This window comes from Lepidochelys kempii, chromosome 9 (assembly GCF_965140265.1).
Source record: "Lepidochelys kempii isolate rLepKem1 chromosome 9, rLepKem1.hap2, whole genome shotgun sequence".
Taxonomy (NCBI): Eukaryota; Metazoa; Chordata; order Testudines; family Cheloniidae; genus Lepidochelys; species Lepidochelys kempii.
This window is the reverse complement of record NC_133264.1, coordinates 12,788,972-12,805,863: the sequence shown is the minus strand read 5'-3', so window position 1 is coordinate 12,805,863 and position 16,892 is coordinate 12,788,972. Positions and strand designations below refer to the sequence as shown.

The following is a 16,892-nucleotide window of genomic DNA, read 5'->3' as shown; positions in this document are numbered from 1 at the left end:
CAGTGATTTCAGATTCAGATATCCAATCTGAGAAACCGTAAAGGGACCATGAATTACAAAAAGCACCAAAAGCCCTCCCTTAAGCCTCTTTAAGGTGTCTCACATTGGGCACCAAAAACTAAGGCCAAAGCTAATAGTCACTTCTGAAAAATCACTGTAAAATTGTATTTAAAAAAGCATACTCTCTATTTGTCAGGCCTTGTACTAAATGGATGAATAAAAGAGTATCTGATTTCTATCTTATGAATGTGAAATCAATTGCCTCTACTGTACATGAAATATCAAATTTCTGCATTTTAACTTTAAAGTAATGGCTATAAATGAGTGTGAAATCAACATTTCAGCTCCTTCACTTCTAAAAATGATCTTAATTAACAGGGCAGACATTTGGTTTTCTTGATACATGGTACACTGATAACTGAGATATTTATCTTATATTGACAACTACTGTCAAATTATGATTACATGTTGTTTTTCCATGTGGAAGGCATACTGAATTGTCATTGTTCTGTAAAATACACTCTGGGTAATTCATCGTTTAAAAACAGCTTTATTGCCAGCTACCACTAATATTTCCCTATTTTAAAAAATATAATTTCACATCAAGAGGGTTTTCTTGGAGAAAACCAAGATGAATATAAAGAGAGGTAAACATGAAACTATTCCACTTTTATCCATGGCAGTCACTGTTTAAACAAAACCACTGTACATACATTGCTTAAATTTAATAGTAAAGGTGTTTTAGCGGTGTGTGTGTCAGTGCGTGTGTGTGAGAGGAGAAGAAGCTATTAGAGCACCATATAAAAAACTGTATTGATTGAAGAGAATCAATATCAACATGATTTGGTGTTCCAGCCAGTAGGGGTTGCTGGAATATCATATTTTTACACTAGCTTAGCAAACAGTTCTAGAGCTTGAGGTTACAACTCACAGTTAAAAAGGAAATATTACTATGGAGTTTTGAAATTTACAAAATTTACGGAGACAGTTTTATTATCCATAATAAATGAATCTGGAAAAACAATGAAAGAAACTAATAAAATGCAACTGTAAAGCTGGTCAAATGATGCACAAGCTTTAAGTGACCATTCAGTCACAATTTTATTTGGCTGCTCTTGTGCCCTACTGCATTCTTTTTCACTAAAACGTTCATGTAAATAGAGCCTTTCCATTAATGCATGCAGAAAGCTAAATTTCTTTTCTGTGAGCTTTCACACTATGAACCTGATTATAAGAGTAAACTTACCCAAAATTATGATTTATAGGTCCAATCACAACTAAACAGCACAGCTCCAATACTAAACCACTGAGTTAAACAAAATTTGCAAGAACTTGTGTCAAATAACTTTGAATAATGAATCAAGAAAACCGTGATCTGTACTGTTGCAAGAAGGTAGACACATCTTTTGGTATCCAAGTGATTTATATTACATTTCCATGCAAGGCTGGATTCTTCTCCTTTGCAGTTGCGATCTTCTTGATTTGGCCACCAGGAAACTGGGTATAGATGGTTGATTGAATAAGCCAGTCTGACCCTGTGCTGGCACTGGTATGAAGCAGAGTAACCTAGGCACTACTCTAAGTTAAACTAATTGAGGATTGGTAGAGTGGAATTATGCCCTCCCTGCTCCCTATCCCCCGTGCTGGGGTGAGGGCGAGGAGAAGCAGTCACCTCTGATGGCTCTATTCCAGATGAGAGCTCCCCTACCCCAGGGGGAATTCTCAGATGGCAAGTTACAGCAATAATCCCCAGTGGCACAAGGAGCCAGGCTGGAAATGAGAATCTGGCCTACAGTATTGATGATCACACACTGTAGAGAAACTGACTATTAAAGCATCACATATAAACTTATTCTCCACAAGTCATGGGGTTACATATACAAGCCCCTTCATCTGATGGATGCATTTACTATCTGAGGGGTACTCTGTAGATACAATAAGAGGCTGCATCTACTGACAAAAAGTATTAGCTAAGAACTAGGTATTATTATTATTATTATTATTATTATATATAACAAAGACATAGCCACACAATTGTGTACATAGGCGGAGATCTTTTTCTGCCTCGACTTACTTGCTATAGTGTGTGCTCCATTCTCCTCGCCGTTTGCAGTATTTTCTCCATTTTTTGCAGAGCCCTGTTGGTTAGTTGCAGCTGCAGCAGCGGCAGCTGCTGCCTGTTGTTGTGCAAGTTTATCTCTGTAGGCCTGTTGTCTTGTTTGTACCACATCAGGCATTACTGCATCTATCAGTGAGAGAGACTCTATTGGCCTACCATCAAACAAGGTACCATCCTAATTTGGGGAGAGGAAAAACACACAGAAAAGATAACACCAAATGTTAGCGGTCATTAACTACAAAAATTCCAGGAAAAACTATGCATTCCAAAAATTGTAATTTAATATAAAACCAGTCACAAATGCAGAGAGAAATGCTATACAGAACATGTCATCATTTATTTCTCTGCGGTTATGCCTGGAATTTTACTCAAAAGTTGGAGTGATCATATATAGTGAGTAAACAAGCCATGGTAGGCCTCTAGTAGAGGCTCTGGGATCAAAAGTTATGCGCCTTTCATTTGAAATAACCTTTTGTAAGCTACTTATGAATATCATTTCAAACATGAGTGACTGCAACAAAAACAAAATCCAACTATACGTTTCAAGAGCCGCATACATTGCAAGTTTAGACTACAGCTTACGAAGTCCTATGACATTTTCCATAAACACAATATTGGAGCTTTGAGTAGTTTTTGTTTCTTTTTCTTTTTAAACAGTGTTAGCATAATTTAGCATAATTTAAAAACAACAAAGAATTTTATCATGAAATGGGCGAGACCCAGTCAAAAATAGTCTCTTATACGAGACCCTTACGAGGGTCTATTTTTAGAACCTAGAGGGATTCCTAGTGATAAACAGAGGTTCTCCTTCTCCTGTTCTGAGCACTTGCTTTGTTTTTATGACCCTTTCTGAGGAAATGGATTTCTTTCACTCAAGCTGCGGAAGCTGCAACTAAACCAACTCAAAGACCCAAGTGAGACTGTGGGGACACCAGAATTGATGCAAAATCCATTTGTATGCCATAGCTTAATTGACAAATATAAAGGCCTCTACCGCAAGAAGCTGATACCTTGTAGGATCAGCCTTTTAGATATGCATCTTTCTCCACTGCTGGAAACATACTCATGGAACAAACATGGAAACATCATGTATAATAGATCCGACTAGAGATCAATAAGCCAGTTCAGGCAAAATAGGAGTCTCCTGGGCACGTTCATCATTCCTGTCCTAACCAAATTCAAATGTTTTCTCCATTTAGTGAGCCCTTCCTTTCTCTCCATGAGCCATCCCCAATGGCAGGCCCCTGACTGTTAGAGCAGTACGGCTCTTCTCCTCTCCCTCCTCACCCCCATCTCCCCCCAACCAACCTTAACAGGGGCTGTAGCTGCAATAGTTGGTGGAACCCTGTAGCCTCTCCTCTCTTGAGCCTCTCTACTAAAGCTAGGACTTCCCCAGTACTTTCATTAAGGACACAACATATACTTTAGAAATCCCAACAAACAAGGCAGTTTATTCAAAATCCTGATGCCACTGCTTGAGATGGGAGCAACAATTCAACGAAAAAGGAAGTTTCCGGGCCTGTTGGCAGGTAGGTGATGGTAAGAGGTAGACTGCCCCCGAGTTGAAAGGGAAGGTAGGAAATCTTAAAGAATTTGAATGTGTCCCAAAGCTTTTGGAGTATTCTCCAAACTGAACCCCAGAACCTTTAGATGTTTGCCTATCATTAATCTCAGTTCACCATGGAACGAAAACCTTCAAACAGAAGTTAAGAATTCTTGTTCTTTTGTTCTATTATTGTATAGCGTGCGTATTTTCTGGATTAACTACAACATTATATTAGGGAAAAAAACTCTACAGATAACGGACCTTTAAGCAATGAGCCAGCACACCATGCCTGGTGTTGTGTGGCTGCACTGGGCAGAACCCCTACACAGTTATGTCACTCCATTCTGGTTCCACCAGTGGAGTCATGGTGAACACCAGCAGTAAGGAATCTGAAGTAAAAGTAAATAAATAGGACACAAGAGAGTTAAGAAAAAAATACTAGTATTCAAATGTAATGTAAGCAAGCACATAATGCTTTTGTAGGCAACAAGAAACCTCCTTACCTCATTAATACTGACTTCAGCCTCTACATACTGCAGACCTTTCTGGATGATGGAAATCAAAGCAGCTGGTGGCACCAGAGCACCATTTATATTAGACTGGCTGATATGGCTCTCTATACCAAATGTAAATGCTGAATGAGAAAACCCTAAAGACAAGGGGGAAACTATCAGAACTGATTTACTCATATATTGACAACTCTTTCTCAAAATATTGCAAGATCTTCTGGTTACAGAGACAAATAAATGTTATAGTAAACACATAAAAGAGAAACCTCAAACACTCCTCTATTATATTTTATTTTAAATGTGTAAGCAATACAAACACCAAGTTAAACACAAATAAATAAAATTTCAGTTATATTAGGTTTGTATTTGCAATACACGTGGTAGGATAAAAAAAGCATTTAATATTTCTTTTCTATTTTATGATACTTTTCCTTTTATTTTTGTCTGTTTCTGTTTTGTTGATTTTCTCTTAAACACTGCATAGTCCCTGAGTAAAACTGATTAATTGTTTTATAACCTGATAACTTGTAAAGGGTTCTGCCGAGATTTATCTGTTACTTTTCTGTGCTCATAGATTTTTTTTTTATTACATACAAAAAAGAATAAAATGTCTATGTAGCAGAGAATTAAATTCATGACAGAGCATTTTATGTGTGTGTGCTGGCACTTAAAACGACATGCTTGCTGCACACTGATTCAAGAGTGGTATTGGAAGTTAACTTGTTATGTATTTGATTGTCCTGAAAAGATACATTTATTATGCAGAAACGTTTTATTTTAGACAATCAGCCTTCCACTTATGGACAATTATCCCCTTAAAATTCCCTTCTGGAAAACTACTTTCAAACTTTATATATAGCATACATTTGTTACAAAAATTTGCAAATGGAACAAGAATTTATAATGGTTTTCTGTAAATTCATTTAGAACACTGACTGTATTCTTCTTTTATTTATTTATTTTTTGGGGGGGGGTAAGATAGGGACAGAAAGACTCATCCATCACTGCTTCTTGTTGCTCTCTCTCTCAGTTTGAAGAGTCCATGAGCAGATGTTGTATTACTCTCCATCTTCTCAGAACAAAAAGCCCATAGATCAAACCACAAAATCCCACTCAACCGAAGAAGAGGAGGATTTTATGTTGGAACTGAGTAAATGACAAAAAAATCTAAAAGCAGAACAATAATGGTTACTGAATAGTGAGTGGGACACTCTAAATTGGTAACTATCTATCAAGCCTTATGAAGTTTCCTGATATTATTTTCCAAACCCAAGAATCCATTTGATGTCTTGATCAATGTATAAGGGGTTGATAAGTTGCCCTTATAAAAGTATGCAGCTCATTGCTACTGAAAATATACTATGATACGATTTGAAAAACAAGGAGTTTGAGAAGAAGAAATGAAAATCCATGAAACTAAATCACCCAGATCAAAGAATTATGGTGACCCGGTAACCAGTAAATAATCCCCCCACCCCCTTTTTTTTTAAATTAATTCTTGTTTTTTATTCCCCAGACCTGCACCGTCACGTGAACAAAACAGTCCCTGACAAGTGCTCGATGATCTAAGAGAAAAATGCTTCTACAGCACTGATTTCCCAAAAGGAGCACCTTAATGGACAGCTAATACTCCAAAACTTAAAGTTTTCAAAAAGTCTGGAGATTACTAGAAGCCACTGAGCAAAATTCAAACTCAGATGCTGGAATAAAAGGGACCATACATGTCAAATCCAAATCCCTGCAAAGAGTGTTCTTTAATCCAGTGATCGCTCCGTACTAGTACCAACAGCGATACTTCAGGCTTTTGTGGCCAATCTCTACATATGTCTTCCATATCTGTACCTTCATGATCAACAATTGAGCCATCTGCTGTAGTAGAAGGGACCCTCTTTGCTTGAGATTAAATTATGTCTGTTCTAAACCAGGAACATAACTGGGCTACTCTGACTCCAAGCATCACAACTGTGAGGAATTTGAAATTGTTCAACTGCTTTGGATCTAATCTCCATTTCACATTGAACAGTAGACATTAGGCACTGGCTGGTAAAGCAAAAAAGTTTAGGGTAAAATTTTCAAGCAAATGTAAGTGACTTAGCAGCCTAAGTCCCATTTTCAAAAGCGATTTAGGGTTTTAGGAGCCTAAATCCAACTTACTTGCACAGAGATCAATGGGAGTTAGGTGCCTAACCTGCTTATGCGCTTATGAAAATCCCACTAGGAACCTCTTTGCATCTTTAGGTACCTAAATACCTTTTAAAATCTGATCCTTGGTCACCAGGCAGTTCTGAAAATTTTACTATTAGTCTACTCAACTGAGAGGGGATAAACTAAAAAAACAGGAAGGAAGTCTAAATGTTCTGCCTCGTGCTTGACATTACGCTATCAGTAAAAGGTCTGGTCACTAAAATACTATTAAGGCTATCAAGCATTCCCAAAGATCCTGAAGACAGATGGATAGTCCAAAGGCAGTAAAGTCACTCATAATCAGGTACAACCTCTCAGTGCCTGTCACTGGAACTTAAAACAGAATGCATGTATTTAGCATGCTAGAAAAATCTTCTTCCTCTCATATTGCACTTGCCATCATTAATGGACCATAGCGCCTATTGATGAAGACAGCCAGCCTTTGAGCTTATCTTATGGTCACAAAACCTTGGTGTTAGCTTCTTGAAAATTGTTTCTCTTTTCAAGCAAGTTCCCAAAGCAGTATTCCCTTGAAGCTGAATGAGAAGAGACACAGAAGTCATCTGTTGGTGAAGGATGGAGCCAGAGGGGTCTTTTTTTAGCTTCTGCTTTGGGCTGCCATGCTGTAGGAAAGACAAAATGGGTGAGGTAGTATTTTTTATTGGACAAACTTCTTTCCAATAAAAGATAATACCTCAGCCACCCTGTCTCGCTAATATCCTGGGATTGACACAGCTACAACTATATTGTTGTAAGAAAGGCAGGTAGAGAGAAAGACACACAAAGATTCAAACAGACAGAGATGCAAAAGGCACAAGGGATATGAAAATTAGCCTCCAACAGATGGGTTGGAAGAAATAGAAGAACTTAGCCTAACTAGTGCATCCAATAGGACAGTGAATTATTTTGTTGTGGCTTTTGCTCTTCAGACAACACCACAAAGACACCATGTAGGCACAGCTGGGTACCAAATAACTGTGTTCACAAAATATACACAAACATGCATGTCTAGCTACATATTGTTGCTCTGACTGGTTTCTGAGGGCTTCTAAACATAAAAAACAGTAAGCACCATTAGAGGACTCAAACTGTTTAAAGCAGTATTACCCTTTGAGTGTATACTACAGATGTCATTGCTCCATATAGAACTGGAAAAAAAACCCTTCCTTCTGTGTATGACAACAGCATTAGACTTTTGCTCTACCCTGTTATCCTCAAGAGCTAGGAAACTTCTGTTAGTCTTGCACTAAGGAGCAAAGACTCACAAGAAAGAAACCTGTACAGACAGTGTCTTTAGAAAAGGGAATTTACAAATTCTATGATTCATTATTGTCTCATTCACTGATGTTTTCTTGATTGAAATAGAGTCATGTCAGCTTGTTCTATTTTCATGCTTTTTCAAGAAACTCAGTCTCACAAGAACAACCTATAGGAGAGTCTTCAGAGGACTCCAGAATAGAAGCATACAACAAGAGTATTTTTCTGGAGCAGACCTCTTCAAGTGGCCCAGAGCATGAAGAATCTTGGCCATCCAACACATCAAAGCTTCTTCTGAGCAAATGAGTTTCCAGAGACTCAATGAGCCCTTATTTTATTAGTTAGAAGCTACCAAATTTAAAATTACTAAAGCCGATTAAGTTGCAGGAGGCAACTTACCAGAATTGATCCTCACGATGGAGGAACATATAGAGAGAAAGCCACAAGAAGCAGTTCACATTTAGTAGATGAATCCACCTGGTTAAATTATAAATCCCAACTGCATGGATCTGACAAAGCCAATTACAGATGAATTACTTCTTGAATATCAAAGGAACTAAGAAATATTCACTTGATAATCATAATGCATGTACTCACCTGACTCTTGCAAGTATCTATATACCAGGAAGTTAACCTCATCACTGCTTATACTCATCTTTATTCCCACTTAAACCATGAGGTCACGACAAAGGATATAACCCTAAAAATAAAGCAAAGAACTGTAAGTCAGATAGGCACTTTTAAACAACCAATGCCAGTTTCTGCACTTAGGACGGAAGAATCCCATGCACTGCTACAGACTACGGACCGAATGGCTCGGCAGCAGTTCTGCAGAAAAGGACCTAGGGGTTACAGTGGCCGAGAAGCTGGATATGAGTCAACAGTGTGCCCTTGTTGCCAAGAAGGCCAATGGCATTTTGGGATGTATACATAGGGGCATTGCCAGCAAATCGAGGGACGTGATCGTTCCCCTCTATTCGATATTGGTGAGGCCTCATCTGGAGTACTGTGTCCAGTTTTGGGCCCCACACTACAGGAAGGATGTGGAAAAATTGGAGAGAGTCCAGCGAAGGGCAACAAAAATGATTAGGGGACTAGAACACATGACTTATGAGGAGAGGCTGAGGGAACTGGGATTGTTTAGTCTGCGGAAGAGAAGAACGAGGGGGGATTTGATAGCTGCTTTCAAGTACCTGAAAGGAGGTTCCAAAGAGGATGGATCTAGACTGTTCTCAGTGGTAGCTGATGACAGAACAAGGAGTAATGGTCTCAAGTTGCAGTGGGGGAGGTTTAGGTTGGATATTAGGAAAAACTTTTTCACTAGGAGGGTGGTGAAACACTGGAAAGCGTTACCTAGGGAGGTGGTGGAATCTCCTTCCTTAGATATTTTTAAGGTCAGACTTGACAAAGCTCTGGCTGGGATGATTTAGTTGGGGATTGGTCCTGCTTTGAGCAGGGCGTTGGACTAGATGACCTCCTGAGGTCCCTTCCAACCCTGATATTCTATGATTCTCAACAAATGGTATATAACAGGAGTGGCCAACCTGTGGCTCCGAAGCCGCATGTGGCTCTTCAGAAGTTTGTGCGCGGCTCCTTGTATAGGCACCGACTCCAGGCTTGGAGCTACAGGCGCCAACTTTCCAATGTGCCAGGGGGTGCGCTCACTGCTCAACCCCGGCTCTGCCCCAAGCCCTGCCCCCACTCCACCCCTTCCTGCCCCCTCCCCTGAGCCTGCCATGCTCTCGCTCCTCCCTTCCCCCCCCAGAGCTTCCTGCATGCCACGAAACAGCTGATTGGGAGGTGCGGGGAAGGAGGGAGAGACGCTGATCGGTGGGGCTGCTGGTGGGTGGGAGGCACTGCGAGCGGTGTGGGGGAGCTGATGGGAGGCTGCTGATGTATTACTGTGGCTCTTTGGCAATGTACATTGGTAAATTCTGGCTCCTTCTGAGGAGGCCACCCCTGGTATATAAAAACAAGACACTTCTTCACAATGTTGCAAATATGGATTTTATTTCACTATGTAAAATCTGTCTGAATTTCCACCTTTAAAATGCCATTTATCTTACACCACTGTAAAAGATCACTCTTTTAAAAATCAAGACAGATACACAATTGATGTAGATTGGCATAATTTGATGGCACAATTTCAATGAACAGAAGCCAAAGGACTGGCCTCATTTGAAAAAAAAAACAAAAAACAACAACGTAATATAGGTAATGTAGTTTGTAGCAAATCACATTATTAAACTAGAATTTATCTTTCACGATTTAAACTTCTTTCCACTTGGACAATTAAACTAGAATACTTGCTTTAAATCACTTTTATTTGCTAATCAATTTTATTTTCAGGTTCTCAAGCAACAGCACAATGCTGCAATGTATAGGCTGCAAAGACTGCAGGGATATATTTGTTTAGGAAAAAACATACTTCCGTTAAAATAAAACCATAGTAATACTGTGGGCTTTATAAAACCCTTATATTTTTAAAGAGAATATAAATTTGGTGGCAATTTTGACCAAACAGTATTCCTTTTAATAAAGGCTTTATCTGCTTTTAATTAACATTTGAATATATATTTCATTTTTTTAATTTGACGTCTGCACAGTAACAATGATTGTCAATGGCATTTATCAACAAAAAGAATCTCCAAGTACATAGTTTCTGACAGAAATTTGGGCAATATTTTGCGGCATATAATCCAAACAACTATCTGAAAGAATCTCTTAATATTTACAACAAAGTTAACACACCAGCCTTTGCCTCCAAAGACCTAGATTACAATGCTAATCTAGGTCACAGTGAAAACGTAGTGGTCTCATCCTAAATTCTCAGACATAATCAAACTACCACACAACTTGGTATGACTGACAGTGTGTATTCAAGAAAGAACTGTGCTAGCAGAAGTGTGGCAAGTCAAGACTGAGGTATGTTTACAAGGCTGTGAAAATCTCTCTCGAGGCCTGACCAAACTTTACGTGCCTCTGACAAGTGGTTGTAGTCCCTAACTTTAAGAAGTCTGAAATTCACACAAGGAGGAAGGGGACAATATGGAGGAATAGCACAAGTCTTATATAAGGCCAAACTGCACAGTCCATGTTATTCATTTCTACTATGAACCAAACCTGTTAGCCCCCATTATGCTATAGAATCCGTCAGGCACAATCTTGCTAACAGTCTTGCTTTTCCTCTATATCTAAAGGTATGGTGCAACTGTAAACGTACAGCTCATAAATTAAATCAGAGACAGTGAAGCTACAGATTTGGAGAAGAAAATCAATTTTGGCCCCTGAAAAAAGCATGTCTACTGGTGCAGAAAATCACTCAATACCATCAACCACAGTGCTGCCAATTATTGCAATATTTGGTGTTTCTCTTAAAGCCCCAACAACTGGGGTCAAGAGACTGAGTCAGAATCCCTGCTTCCACTTCCCAAAAAAAAAAGAAAAAAGAAAAAAAAAAGTTAGTTTCTAGCTCTCATAGTTGCAGAGAAAAGCTTAAAAATGTGAACTGAGTGCACCCTAAAGGCTCAGAAACCAGAAGACAAGATACAACATTTACGTGTCTGGTTTTTTTAAATAATGTTTTTGAATGTTTTAGGTTGGCCATACTGAGCTCACTGGTATCACAGTTTGAAAAAGTTAGTCAAAAATGAAAACTTGAGACGACCCCCCCCCCCCCCCATGATTTTGCAACAAGATCTCATATTTTTCCTCATTATCCTGGCGCCAGTAAAACATAAAAGGAAAGAGTAGAGAATAGGCCTTCTTGGATTGTCCAAAATGAATATCACTTCACAAAATAGGAATAAAACCTGTTGGCTTCCTCACCTATCTCCTACTGTAACTTGTAGGATGGTTGTGTGGTCATCTGATACTAAGGATCAAGGAGAGGGAACTTAAAGGACAGCAGTGAGTGACGAAAAGCTAAGCAAAAACAAAACAAGAACAAAACAAAAGCAACCCATACGACCAGGGTCACTAGATAGCTGAAATTTAAAAGGCTTTACATTCTTTCTAGGACATTCTTTTTCTTTAAACTGAGAAAGAGGTCAACTTGAAATGTCTATGCTACTTGAATCTTTCTCATCTCTTTCTTCTGAAGGCATAACAATGCTTACAATTGCTAGTTAGCAGGACCCAATGTCCAGATTTTAAAAGTATGTTGATACCTTTTTCTTACAAATAACGGTTGACATGTTTAGTTAAGTAACTTACCTTAAAGTCACAAACATGTTGATAAGGAAAAGAAAAAAAGTGGGCAGTTTTTCTTGATAAATCCACAAACAAAAAGGTAATATAGCTAATCATTTCTGGGGTTGACAAATTTATGAAGAGCTGTTCTGTTGCAAGCTTAAGCATTTTGCCTTGCAAAATACTAGAACAAGTGTGTGAATTCTATAATTTCTATAATCACTTGGAATTTTAAAACAAGTTTAAATATAACTTTTAAGGCTCGTGTTGCTAAACATAGGGAATATATGTCCTTTTCAACTATGTTGTATGTATCGGCAACTCCACCTAGCACAGTGGTTCTCAAACTTTTGTATTGGTGACCCCTTTCACATAGCAACACTCAGAGTGCGACCCCCCTTAAAAATTAAAAGCACTTTTTGATATATTTAATACCATTATAAATGCTGGAGACAAAGTGTGATTTGGGGTAGAGGCGGACAGCTCATGACCCCCCCCCATGTAATAACCTTATGACGCCCTGAAGGGCCCTGACCCCCAGTTTGAGAACCCTGACCCAGCATAAAACCAACATAAAATACTAGTCCTGTTTAGACAGACTGTTTTGTTGTCAAACATTGTACATTACCCTATTACCCCAAACCACTAGCTAAAGAGGCGTTCCAGGGCAGAGGAAACAATAGTCCTCTATCAAAAAAAAAAAAAAAAAGCAGTTGAATTTTAGGGACCAATGTGGAAGTCTCCTTATATTATATACCCACACACCCTGCAGAAATTCATAACAACAACACTGGCTTGGTGCCCCTACTACCATTTTATAGATTTTTCAGATTTCACTGCATCATAAGAAAAATAAGAGACAGACAATATGGAGAAATCAGGTGTGAATACAAATATTTAATATTTAGCAAATAAATAGCATTATTACTACCAAGAGGCAGCTATTCAAAGCAGAATTGCAAAACTGTGATACAAACGTACCAGCCACCTGTTCTTTATCCTGATAAATGAAGATAAGGAAAAACTAATATTTTACTTGTTTCAGAGTAACAGCCGTGTTAGTCTGTATTCGCAAAAAGAAAAGGAGTACTTGTGGCACCTTAGAGACTAACCAATTTATTTGAGCATAAGCTTTTTTTTATTTTACTTGTCTGTCAAAAGTGTTATTCACCTTAGGCAAGTCAGCTAGTAACATTTTGCAAGGCTGGTTCAAAGTGTTCTCCAGCAAGATGTTCAGTGAAGTAAGGAGAAATAACTGGCATTTGTCCCACATGAAAACAGGTTTTAAATCTCATTGCCAAAAGGTGGCAGAGTGTAACACAAACTTTTGAAATACGGAACACTCCTTGAAAAATAAGGAAACATGTTAAATGAACATAGAATCTCCCCAGTGAGGACATTAAAATATCAGAGAAATATTACAAGAAAAGGGTTGCACAAGTTTCCAGATTCTTTCAGAGTCTTGGTTTTAGCTATTTTCTACAGCGCTTGTTTAAAATTGTTACTGACACCAACACATCTATGCATCCGATGAAGTGAGCTGTAGCTCACGAAAGCTTATGCTCAAATAAATTGGTTAGTCTCTAAGGTGCCACAAGTACTCCTTTTCTTTTTGCGAATACAGACTAACACGGCTGCTACTCTGAAACAACACATCTATGTCACCTTTCATCCCAAGGGATCCCAGCTCTATACATGCAAGAAACAATTCACTATCTAATTCCACCGACCTCCATGTAGAGAGCAACAGCCAGGCAAAGAACCACCATGCACTCCGCTGTACAACAATGGGAAAAGAGGAAGTCTGACAAACTTTTGACATAGAATTAAAAATAAAATTCAATGCAGATGAAAATGTTTAAGTAAGCCCAGAAGGTAATCAAGATGCCACTAAAACTTTCCTTTTGACAAACTTCTACTTCTTGAAAGTTCCATGAGACCTTAAGGGATGGATTCTGGGTCCTGCTGTGGGCAATTCACACTGGAGTACTAGTGCGAAGCAGCTGCAAAGCTGGCTTAGCCAGCTACCCCAATGCACAGAAATCTCCAGGAGGAGGAGGGCCAGCATAGCCAGCTATACATCGCCCCTTTTCATGCTTCCTGACATTAGGGTGACCAGGTGTCCAGTTTTCGACGGGAATGCCCGTTCGAAAAGGGATCCTCGTGGCTCTGGTCAGCACTGCTGACCGTGCCACTGAGTGTCCAGTTGGTGGCGCAGAGAGGCTGGCAGGCTCCCTGCTAGCCTCCGCTCCACGCAGCTTCCAAGAAGCACCTGGCATGTCCACCCTCCGGCTCCTATGTGTAGGGCAGGGTTGGGGAACCTAGGGCCTGCAAGCCGGATTAATTTCATGCGGTCCACGGCGCCGTGAGTGCCATCTTGCCCTGTCGTGGGGGGGGGGGGGGGGAGAGAGTGGGGGGAATCCCTGAGTCTTGGTGCTCCCCTGCGGGGCTGGAGCCACAAGTGTCAGCTCGCCCCGCTACAGGGGGAAGCCCTGAGCCTCTGCACCCCTCCGGGGCGGGTGAGTAGCCGTGATTGATTTTTTTCTATGGGTCAATGGCCTGTGACAAAAAAACGTTCCCCACCCCAGATCCTGCTTCCACAGCTGGAGCCATCACTCCCCTCTCACACCCCCTGTGTACCAACCCTCTGCCCCAGCTCGGATCCCCCTACTGCCCTCCGAACCCCTCAGCTCCACCGCCCAGCCCAGAGTACCCTCTTGCACCCCAAACCCCACATCTCCAGCCCCACCCCAGAGCCCGCACCCCAAACCTCTGAGCCCGCACCCCAAACCTCTGAGCCCGCACCCCAAACCTCTGAGCCAGCCCAGTGAAAATGAGCGAGTGAATGAGGGTGGAGAGAGTGAGCAGGGACAGGGCCTCGGGGAGTGTAGGGGGGCAGGGTTGGGGCAAGGGTGTTCGGTTTTGTGTGTGTAGAAAGTTGGCCAGCCTACCTGACGTGGGGGCATGGATGTGGCGTGGCAGGAGTGATCTCCAACTCCAGCAGTTCGCATGTGTTGGAATGGCCTGGGGAGCTGTTACAACCACATACAAGTTCTATCAGCTTTGAGGCAATATAGGGGCTGAAGTCAGGTAACAACTGGATCCAAAGCAGCCAGTTATATTAATACATCATAAGTGCTCAACTCAGCACAGCCATCCCATCACTTTCTCCTGGAACATACAGAGCTATATAGGATTTCTGCGAAGGAAAAATAATAATACCAGGAATATAAAGACATTAAATTAGCTAACCCACAAATTGATTGAATTTGTTCTTCCCAGAATTAGAACAAGGCCCAAAGCGGTGGTGGTGATTTGTTTTGTTTTTTCTTTGGGGGCGGGGGCAGCATTCACAAAGTAGGTGTACAACAAGTGGAATGAGACAGACAGAATGAGCCAGAAGAGTAAAAGAACAGGAAAAAATATGAGAGCGGAAAAACTTTAAATTACTGTCCATAAACCAGTGAATTAAATGTATTAACACTCCCTTAACTTATTTCCTCTGTGTGTGCGTGTGTGTGGCACGCGCGCACGTATATATATGCTTGAGGGAAAGGAATGAGATGGCTAGTACTTTTCAGCACTTGAAATTATATTAATATTGCTCTTTACTCTAGATTCAATTAAATCATTGTGAAGAGATGGAGAAAATTAATTATTTATTCATTCTTTCATGCAGAATCCTGTGACAGATGAAGGTCTTATCAGCCCTTAAACCCTCAGGTTAATTTGAAAACTGTCCATTGAAAATATTTTTTCAAATTTTGGCAGTTACGTATTGACCCCACAGCAGAGAGGCCTCTTGACATTTTAAAAATTTAATTACAGTCAGGCCCTGCCGAAAATACGAAATCTGGTCCTAACAACATTAACTCAAAACAGAGAAAATTTTCCTGGAATCCAAAATTTTTCGATGATATTTAGAAACCATTCCAATTTTTTCAACACAGCCTAAAAGTCCCATTTTCAAAAGTGACTTAGGTATCTATAAGCCCATGTGATATTGAAAACAATGCCTAGGTCACTGTTAAAATTGGGACTTATAAGAAGAGAGCTATGATTGCTACGAAATTTAGATTGAAAAATGTTATATATGCCAAAAAGTTACATTTTCTAAGCCAAGGATAGGTTTCAGAGTAACAGTCGTGTTAGTCTGTATTCGCAAAAAGAAAAGGAGTACTTGTGGCGCCTTAGAGACTAACCAATTTATTTGAGCATAAGCTTTCGTGAGCTACAGCTCACTTCATCAGATGCATACTGTGGAAACTGCAGAAGACATTATATACACAGAGACCATGAAACAATACCTCCTCCCACCCCACTCTCCTGCTGGTAATAGCTAATCTAAAGTGATCACTCTCCTTACAATGAGTATGATAATCAAGCTGGGCCATTTCCAGCACAAATCCAGGTTCTCTCACCCTTCCTCCCCCCCCCCCCCCCCCTACAAACTCACTCTCCTGCTGGTAATAGCCCATCCAAAAAGTGACCACTCTCTTTACAATGTGTATGATAATCAAGGTGGGCCATTTCCAGCACAAGTGGGCTATTACCAGCAGGAGAGTGAGTTTGTGTGGGGGGCGGGGGGGCGGAGGGTGAGAAAACCTGGATTTGTGCTGGAAATGGCCCAACTTGATTATCATACTCATTGTAAGGAGAGTGATCACTTTAGATAAGCTATTACCAGCAGGAGAGTGGGGTGGGAGGAGGTATTGTTTCATGGTCTCTGTGTATATAATGTCTTCTGTAGTTTCCACAGTATGCATCCGATGAAGTGAGCTGTAGCTCACGAAAGCTTATGCTCAAATAAATTGGTTAGTCTCTAAGGTGCCACAAGTACTCCTTTTCTTTAAGACAAGGATGAATGGGTTGGGGTTCCTCATCCCATCCTAAAGAGAACACACCGGCCCTGATTAGGCACCTACCTTATACCTTCCTGTGATTTGGCTTGATGGGTAAATCAAAAATCATCAAAAACAAACATCATCTTAAGTTTCCTCCAGTAACCTAGAATTTCCCTCCAGGTTCTCCTGTATCCTAGTTCCCTCTTCTTAAAGGACGACTCCCACTGCCCGTATATCCTGGG

At 40.3% G+C, this 16,892-nt stretch overlaps 1 protein-coding gene across 13 annotated transcripts in view; it reads right to left on the bottom strand.

Moving 5' to 3' along the window:
- The window catches only part of TBL1XR1 (TBL1X/Y related 1), a 172,856-nt gene that overhangs the window by 22,696 nt on the left and 133,268 nt on the right, over positions 1 to 16,892 (bottom strand). For 12 of the 13 annotated variants that reach the window (XM_073359336.1, XM_073359338.1, XM_073359337.1 and 9 more), the window contains 3 exons: positions 8,213 to 8,315; positions 4,169 to 4,314; positions 2,075 to 2,294 (listed from right to left, as the gene is read on the bottom strand). In XM_073359336.1, the coding sequence (XP_073215437.1) occupies positions 2,075 to 2,294; positions 4,169 to 4,314; positions 8,213 to 8,270 (424 nt within the window). In that variant the 5' untranslated portion in view covers positions 8,271 to 8,315. Of the gene's footprint in view, positions 1 to 2,074; positions 2,295 to 3,926; positions 4,055 to 4,168; positions 4,315 to 8,212; positions 8,316 to 16,892 lie in introns of those variants that run through there. The other variant, XM_073359345.1, reaches the window with a different exon arrangement.